General features: G+C 44.2%; 1 protein-coding gene across 1 annotated transcript; it reads left to right on the plus strand.

Annotated features, from left to right (window-relative positions):
- The first annotated feature begins 306 nt into the window (after positions 1-306).
- Positions 307-8,744, plus strand: LOC123183163 (uncharacterized). The gene is made up of 10 exons (XM_044595914.1): positions 307-724; positions 2,365-2,408; positions 2,713-2,827; positions 2,916-2,994; positions 3,641-4,290; positions 5,225-5,501; positions 5,588-5,858; positions 6,903-7,058; positions 7,535-8,050; positions 8,150-8,744. Exons 1-10 carry the CDS (start codon positions 535-537, stop codon positions 8,462-8,464), a joined length of 2,613 nt encoding a protein of 870 aa, XP_044451849.1. The 5' UTR covers positions 307-534; the 3' UTR covers positions 8,465-8,744.
- Positions 8,745-9,238: the final 494 nt, after the last annotated feature.

Below are 9,238 nucleotides of genomic sequence, written 5' to 3' on the forward strand. Positions count from 1 at the left end.
TAAGCACGGAGAAGAACAAATGCGCGTTCAATCGAAATACACTCGAAAATACCTGGTTTTGTTTTTCTAATAATAATATAATAGTACATATATACATACATGGTGTACTTGTATTTTGATGATTTCATCAAATTAATAAGCCATAAAGAGCATATATAGGGTATTTCGATATGGTAAAGTAAAGCAGAGCAAATCGCCGTCCCCGTATTTATTCCTTCCTGGCGAGACCGCAACCCAACCCAACCCACCCGTCCATCCGCCCGCCCGCCGGCCCAGCTATATAAAGCCGGGCGCGGAGGAGCGAGGGGGAGGAAGGGTTTTGGAACTGAGGCCGCCGTTGCGTCGCGTTGCGTGCGAGAGAGAGAGAGAGAGACAGAGCCGACTGAAGCCGCCGCAGCAGCGCGCAGCCAGCCGAAACCGAAGCCAGCCTCCCCACCACCGCCGCCCCCGCGCCCGCGCCTCGCGTCTCCCGGTCCCGAGGGGCTTGCTGGTCGGCGGCCGCGGCGGCGGAGGAGGGGGATCCCGTCGGCGAGGATGAGCGGCGGCGGCGGCGGCGCGGGGGGCGGGAAGGGGGCGGCGGCCGCGGGGCCCGTCCCGCAGGCCTCGAGGAAGCTCGTGCAGAGCCTCAAGGAGATCGTCAACCGCCCGGACGCCGAGATCTACGCCGCGCTGCGCGAGTGCTCCATGGACCCCGACGAGGCCGTCAGCCGCCTCCTCTCCCAAGGTCCGCCCGCCCTCTCCCCCTCCCTCCCCCTCCCCCGCGCGCCCGTGATTCCGCGCCTGTTTCGCCGCCCCTCCGCGGGCCCCCTCGATGCGCGATTGGAGGGCGGTTCCTCGCCGCTAGGGTTCTTAGGAGGTTCTGGCCGATGCGGAGTGATTCGTCGGTCCTTGCAGCCACGGCCGCGCCCCGAGCGGGCCGTGTCCCCTACCGACTAGCTGGAACCAGATGAGCCCGTTCGGTTTTCCCTTTCGGGCTTCCTGCGGATTAGTACTGGCGGCATAGCTGTTCATCAGGTTATAGGTTGACTTAGGAGTTGTGTTGGTCTCGTTCAAATCATGGTCTGCTTCTACATTTTTAGGGTTCCTGTTTAGACCACCTGCTGAATGCAATTAATGGCCACCGCTTCCCGTTTTGGGTTAGAGGGTAGGCTGATTCTGTTTGTTTTCTGTTGTTCGTCCTTTCATTTTGTTATTGTTGTATACGGGGAGGGGAATCGGGGAGCATGGGTCTTCGGGAGAAAGGGGATAACTGGTATCTTTGATGTGGGCCGATTTAGCAACGAGGTTGCAAAAAGGGTGCTCTGATAGATATGGCTCCTGGGCTGGAGGCATTTAAATTGGGAAAATAGATGGATGCTTGTCTTGCTGGCCAAACTTTGGAAGGTGAAAGCACTTTTGATCTGCTTGTTTTATCAGGTTTGCTTGTCTGAAATCGGTTAGGTGTTGCTATATCGATTGGGAAATGGTCATTTTCGTTATACCTCTATTGTACAGCAGATGGTAAAGTGGCACAGTCAGATTTGCTACTTTTGTAAACTTGAGTAGCTTGTGTGCTTATCTTAGAGAAGGTATTTTGATGTTTTCTTTGTGGAGAAAGCATGGAAGGGATTTCCTTCTGTTCCTTTGATTACTATAATTTCTGTTTGCCTGTGTATACATTAAAGTTGTTCCAGAGAAGCATTCCATGCATATATTTTACATTTTTCTTGCTCTTCTCCCCTTGGTTGATGGTTGCTTAGTTTGATCTTGTATAATTTGGCAGATGAGATGTTCTCTGTGAACACCATTTGCCTCCCTATAACGTGCTGTTGCTTACTTTATGAGGGTTAGTGAATGGACAAGGAGTGGGATCTGTAATTGTATGATCTCTTAGGCCGCGCGGGATCGGTGTAATCTATTGCAGAGGTGTTTAACTTATGCCTGTATCTTAAAGGCCGCCGAGTAATTTTCAGCTGGAAACAAAACGACGGGGCGTGACCTGTATTTTTTACAGGGTTATTTAAAAGCAACGATAATCCAAATACGGCCTTATGTGTGGATGTGAAGGTCGTAAAATACATTCTTGAACTTACCTGAGATGGTCGGAATGGTGTGGTTTTGGAATTAATGATTACACTGTCTCTTGGTCAGGGTTTAAGTGAGTACTTGTGTACACATACATAGTTTGTGAATGTAGACATGATTTCAATTCTTGCCATACAATTTTTTTTCATTTCCTACATTTGCTTTGCATTTTATCATCTTAGATTCTACTCACCAGCTTACATTACCTTTATGTGGTGGTAACCATAGATTATGCCAATTAGCTACCAGTTGAAGTAGTGTAAATATCTCTATCTCATGTACCACTGTTTTTTTTTCCAGATACCTTTCAAGAGGTAAAGAGCAAGCGTGACAAGAAAAAAGAGGTCAGTAAACCATGTTCCTCAAATATATTTGCCCTGTATTCGTTAAGTGCTCAGTTTGTCTCATAACTGGTCATCGGGTTTTACCTGGGTTGCCAATGAATTGTAGCTAACCTTTTTCTCATGATCGTACTTCATTAGCATGAACATCCAAGTACCCATACAGAAGATACTTTGTCCATGCAAAAGTTATTTTGCTCTGTTTGATTTTTCCGCCAATAGTTAGCATGTTGAGTTATTCCTTTGGTTCTTGTTTCAAAATACAAGCAGTGATGGAAATAACAGATAGGTATATGTGCTTTCATAGGTTAAAGAGACTCCTGAGCCAAGGTCTCGAGCGGCAAATAATGCTACCAGTCGAGGTGTAAGAGGCGGTCCAGATCGAGGTGGGCGAAACAACTCTGCTTACAACAGCTCCATTGGTAATAGAAAAAACACCATCTGTATCTTTGAGGCTGTTCTTGTTTATAATTCTTTTTTCACCATTTACTTTTGCTTTACAAAAATCAGATAACATGACCTCAAGGTCATCCGTCTCAGGATCTGGTATGCCATCAACCAATTCCACCCAGAAGCAAACAGTTCCAAGGTAAGGACCTTCGCTTCTTACCTGAAGGGCAACTGCTCAGCCTGCTTTTTTAGTAAGCGCAATTTATGATTAGAAATCTATTGTCCCCTGAGGTGCATTGTAACTATTGATGCCCTTGCGATGTTGTTCAAACATTTGTAAAAACCGCGTGAGTTATACAAACAATTATTTTGTTAGAAGATTGGAACACAATAGTTCTTCTGTCATGTATAAGGATAAGGGGGCAGCCATCTTAGAGGTACAATGTTCTTTTAATAAGAAAGAACAAGCCTAGAGATGGAGATCGATCAGTTTACCTCTAAGTTGACATGTATTACATACAGGTCAAGCAGGTCCTCACATATAAGGGGCATTTTGTATCCATCAATTGATCAAGCAATGAATGTTCAGTTTGGTTTATCAGTCTATTCATCCCTGCCTATCCTCATGGTTGTAGTTGTGTGCTTTCTCCAGTTTTCTGGTTGATGAGAATTATTCGATTCCAGTAAAAAAATGCAGTGTTGTTAAATCTGAGTCAAACAATGCGCTCATCAGTTTTGGAGGACTGTGCGGCACTATAATCATACAAATTGTCTGATGGTGATTTCAGATAGTTCTTCTTTTCACCTGTTCTGATGATATACATGTTCTGTTTTGTCTGTTGTAGTTCCTCGGTGAACAAAAATCTGGTTGCTGATGCACCGTCAGTACCACCACAAACATCATCTGGGTTTCAGCATGGCTGGTCTGGGCCGCCAGGTCAGTTGTCAATGGCTGATATTGTGAAAATGGGTGGCAGGCCACAGGCTCAGGGGAAGCCTTCTACCAAGACTGTGGTCACAGCGGACAAAGGATATGCCGGACAATACCCATCTTTGCCCACCACTGTAAACCAGAATGCAAAACAATCTGCGAGCACAGTTGCATCAACAGAGCTTGACCAGGGGTTACCTTCTGCGCAAGATTCTGTTCTGGTTAAGGACCACAGTCACACAGCTGCTGATAACAAGCAGAAATATGATAATGATTGGTCTCCACAAGATGACCCGACAGCAGGGAATCAATCCTCCATCCCTGAGACATCTGGGGACCCATCGTTATTTGAGGCACCATTACATCCATCGACGCATGTTGCTGATGTGGTTTACTTGCATGAAAATTCTTATTTGGATGATAACATCTCTGCTGCAATGAGATCAGGAAATGCTTCTGAGAGACACTTGGATCACTATGGAGGGAATTCTGAATATAATGATGGATTATTGCAGAACTCGAGTACCTATCTGGCTCAGACGCATTCTCACATAGAGGACCAAGGTGAGTGCTAAACTGAGTTCAAAGTATCTAGTTCTTTGCTGGTTATACTTTTGCGGTCCAACATTTGTTTTTGAAACATCCATGCATTATCGTTCCATGTGAGAATCTTGTACTCCCTCCGTTCCAAAATAGATGACTCAACTTTAGTACAATGTTAGTACAAATTGGGTCATCTATTTTGGAACGGAGGGAGTATATCTGTTGTGAACTTTAATGCTTTGAATAGGCAACACAGCATCGTTTATGAATTTGTTTTGACATCTCATTTAAGTATAATGTGTGTGTATCCAGTATTCATGCTTAATCAGAACTGTTGTAAAATTGTTTGAGCTATATTTTTTATGTGGTAGAATAATTTAACCGTTCTAGAGATGAAAGACAAATTTCTTTGTCCAATTGATACAATTATTATCAACTTTTATGTTAGTCTGCCTGTATGCATCTGTGTTGGAAAGGTACTAGCAACATATACGGATGACTTCAGATGACTATTATCACTTGGTGCTATTTTTTTAAAAATAGACATCTTAACGCATATTTTAAACAACCCAGAGAGCACACTGTCCATTCCTGTCTGCATAAACTTCGGACTGACAATTTTGAAAAAATAGATTGCCACAGCAGATTGAAAGAAGCCAGATAGTATGTTTCTTTCTGAATATACTTGACTGGCATGTTCAGTTCCTCCTGTTTTGCTGAATAGTGAATATACTTCAGACTGGCATGTTCAGTGCTTCCGGTTTTTTATCATGATTTGCTTCACATGTTGTGCATAACAAATATATTTGTGAACCCTTTTTCGACTGGTTGGTTGGTTTTTGTTCTGGAAGTTGCATAAGTTTTTTTTTTGCACACACCTGCACATGAATATATATTTTCTCTCTTGTTCTATATGGTTTGCATCCCATATTCTGATTATGGAATTTTTTGGCAGCTGAGGAGTCCAACGCTGATGTATCAGCAGCAGCAAACTTTCAGGGTCTGAGCCTACATGATGAAGAGCTAGCTGCCACAAAGTTTGCCGAAGATAACCCAGCAGTTATAATTCCGGACCATCTGCAAGTTGCCAACACAGGCTGTGCCGGATTGAGCTTTGGCAGTTTCGGATCTGGTGCATTTTCTGGGCTCCTCCCGCCGCCAAAGAGCACTGAAAACAATGTGGAGTTGCCTATTGTGGAGGAATCTGAACCTATAGATCATACTGATACGAGGTTAAGCGTTGTCCTTCTTCTTTATTTTGCTGGACAGGTTACATCTTGTGAACTCGTGACATGACTGGAATGACCTTTTCTTGCAGGGATCAAGATTTCTATGAAATTCCTCCGAATTCGCCACCAAATGAGAACCTTGAGGAAATTATGGGAGCTAACACTGAGAATCTTGATGTACCTTCTGTTCAACAGCCTGATGTCCTGAGACAAGAAATACTGGATGACCCTTCAGGTGTTCAATATAATCTGCCATCAGTCTCGAGCCACGCGTATGCGAACCCAGCACAGCCAAATGCAATGGATGCCATGCAAGGAAGTAACCAAGCGCACACTCTTTCACACCTGTCAAGCTTGCTGGTACAGTGTTCCCCTTTCTCATCTTTCTAGTGAAATAACACCTTTTCATGTCTCTCGCATCTATGTGCTTATTGCATCTGGAAGATAACAACTCAACTTAGCAATTCAAGGCTTCTCCCAAAAATGGTAATGCACATACCTGGATTTGAATTCAGCCCATAGGTGCCTACACAGCACATATAGGAAAGCCAGATTGCACTTCCATATGGTTCTGTATGTAGTCATCCCATGTTAAATACACTTACCTTGTCCTGTTCAGGCTAGTGTTTTAGTTTCCTTAATGAAACGAGTCTCACTTGTGCATGGTTTGTTAAATACTTGTCCCTGTAATTCACAACTGCCAACAGATATAGCCTGCATACCTGTATATCTAGGCATAATATAATGTATCAAAATTGATACAAATTTGGGACTATCATATGAAGTAATAGCCAGATTGTGAGAAGGCATCAGAACATTGATGGTTTCAATGTAATGTTGCAGTCGTTACTAATGTACCAAATGACAAATTGTGGGGCTGTTGACCTTCTTATTGCAGATTATTTAGGTCAAGTATAACAGTAATTAGCTGGTGAACATGATTGGTTCTTTTAGGCATCCGACACTTCTACATTTGGTTGTGTTTTATTTTCAAAAATAGCTCATTGCTCCTTTTTCTTACTACAGTATCTTAAGAAAAAAAACAGCATGAGCCCTTGATGTTTCGTGTTACCCTTTTCCATGGTTATGACTGACAATGGGAGATCCAAAGAGATGTCTATTTGAAAGGAACCAACGGATGCTAAGTTATCTTATAATGGTGCAATAACTTGTATTGGAATAGTTATTCTGCCTAGATCATGTTTTTTATACAAATCTTGGAATTCTTAAAAAAAGGATCCTCTGGACTGACTGAAATTTTCTGGATTTTCCATTCCTTGTTCCAATTGATGATAAACTTCTTTGCTGAAGAGGATTATGCTGAATTTATCATCTTCTGCATGCTTATCTATTTATTCCAGCCTGTATAACTTTGGCATAATCTTATACAAATGTTTTCTCCAGCAATCAAATACGTTACAACAACACAACCTGTTGGGCTCAAATATGGCACCTCTTCGGGACTTGGACTTCGGTTTATCACCTTTGTTGGCAGCACAAGCACAATCAATGGGTGCAAGATATAACTCAGCTGCACCAACTACTACTGGCATGCAGGAGGTAAAAACCTTTGAATCCATTTATCTTTCCGTGCTTCATTCTGATTCATATTTCACAGGGTCAGTTTGGAAGCTACAAAAAGCGCACCATTCTGTATTGTATGTGTAAACTTGAATTATGTATGTAGGTGTGCTAGCGTTGAGAAAAAAAACCATTTTCATGTGAGATCGTTCAGCTACATACAGTATACACCGAACTCTCCTTGTTACCCCTATCTTCACTATTATAAGATGTTTTGGATATCTTAATATGGACTACATACATACTGAAATGAGACTAGAATATATCCGATTTAGAAAAAAGTTGGAACATCTTACAAAAGTGAAAGGAGGGAGTAATTTTTATGTGGGGTTGGTAATGTTCTAACTTAATCGTTGAATATTATTGACATCATGGTGCTGATAATTTGTTGTTGCATATGTTGCTTTGTCTGACTTTCCTTTCCTTGACATTATATTTATGTTTACATTTTGCAGCCAATGAAGCCAGGAGTTTTCTCGAACACTCAATCCACACAAAATCTTCCGAGTACCAGCATTCAGATGGCCCCCTCTCTTCCTCAGCAATTAGTCCATCCTTACTCACAGCCCACTTTACCTATTGCACCTTTCGCAAATATGATTGGCGCAAATATGATTGGCTATAATCCATACTTGGCACAAAACTACCCTGCTTACTTACCATCAACCGCCTTCCAGCAAGCTTACTCGAGTAATGGACAGTTCCATCAGTCTGCCGCTGCTGTACCTGGAGCTGGCATGAAGTACTCGATGCCACAATACAAGAACAACATGTCAGCTGCAAACTTACAACAACAACAACAAGCTTCGTCGGTTATATCTGGTTATGCAGGCTTTGGTAGCTCAAGTAACCTTCCAGGAAATTTTGCCCTCAACCAGAATGCTGCCCCTCCGTCGGCCAATCTTGGGTTTGATGAAGCATTGAGCGCTCAGTACAAAGAGGCCAATCAATACATGGCTCTCCAGCAGCAGGTAACCATTGCGAGCAACCCTTTGTGTATATTTCAGAATTTTGTGTTGATTGCTGTTTACTTGGTAGAGAAAAGTGTTTGATTATGTTTTTCTTGTCAGGGCGACAACTCTGCGATGTGGCTTCATGGGGCTGGTTCAAGAACAGCGTCAGCACTTCCTCCTACCCAGTTCTACGGCTACCAGGGACAGAGCCAGCAGCAGGGTGCCTTCCGGCAGGCGCAGCAGCCCCAGCAGCCTTCTCAATACGGGGGCCATGGATACCCGGCGTTCTACCATTCCCAGGGCGGCATGGCGCAGGAGCACCACCCCCAGAACCCGGCCGATGGAGCCCTGAATGGCTACCAGGCGGCACCGCAGCAGCAGCAGCAGCAGCAGCCATCTCACCAGAGCTGGCAGCAGCACGCCAACTACTGAGCCCCCCCGCACTCTTGTTGCGGTGCTGGCTCACTGTGGCAGGACTCGCTGCGGAGTAAAGCAGCTCAGAGTAGCTGAGCTTGTGGCTCGCTGAGGAGAGGGTCCGCGTCTCGGCAGAGCGTTTTAACGTGTTGCGTGTGTCATGTCGGTGCTGTCGGACTGATGTGTTTGTTTTTCGGTCGAGTTATATGCGCGGAGCAGAACAGTCTTGTAACTCTTTGGAGACATAGTTTACCTAACAGGTGTCTTTTCTGATTTCTCAAAGTTTCATCTTACTTCACCCATGTTGAGTGTTCTTTCCGTTACTATACTATATTGAGCTCTGTTTTTTCAAACTCTGGTTTTTCTTTTCTGTTCTTCCACGTTTGTCATAGGCCGGGGCGTGTGGGCTCGCTTGCTTATTGACCTGTGCTTAGGCCCTTCCATCCGCGGCCGTGGTTCTCCAGTTTCTTAGATCTGGAGCAGGGGGAGTGAGAGTGACATCGCCGGGTTATATCTCTTTTTTTTTTGAGAAAAGTCGGGTTACATCTCACCCGTACCGATCTGGTGATCGCTAGATGGGCTGACCCAACGTCGGCTTTTTTTAAGCGGTTTTAGGAAGCTTTTGGGCGTGTTTGGTTGCAGTTTGTAACAGTAGTTGCATTGCATGTCCATCTCCAGCCAGCTTGGTTGATGAAATGCAGCCTCATATGCAGCAGATGCAATCTGTTTGGTTGCCTGCATCGCATAGAGAGGCAGGCATTTACCCCCTGCTGTTTGGTTGCCGTTTTTGTG

This window comes from Triticum aestivum, chromosome 1D, assembly GCF_018294505.1.
Source record: "Triticum aestivum cultivar Chinese Spring chromosome 1D, IWGSC CS RefSeq v2.1, whole genome shotgun sequence".
Taxonomy (NCBI): domain Eukaryota; kingdom Viridiplantae; phylum Streptophyta; class Magnoliopsida; order Poales; family Poaceae; genus Triticum; species Triticum aestivum.

Excerpts from the sequence above, each read along its gene's own strand:
- LOC123183163 (XM_044595914.1), top strand. The coding sequence starts at position 535 with ATGAGCGGCGGCGGCGGCGGCGCGGGGGGCGGGAAGGGGGCGGCGGCC. Across the intron at positions 5,502-5,587 it reads ATAGATCATACTGATACGAG|GGATCAAGATTTCTATGAAA; the intron begins GTTAAGCGTTGT and ends CTTTTCTTGCAG. Across the intron at positions 8,051-8,149 it reads ACATGGCTCTCCAGCAGCAG|GGCGACAACTCTGCGATGTG; the intron begins GTAACCATTGCG and ends TTTTCTTGTCAG.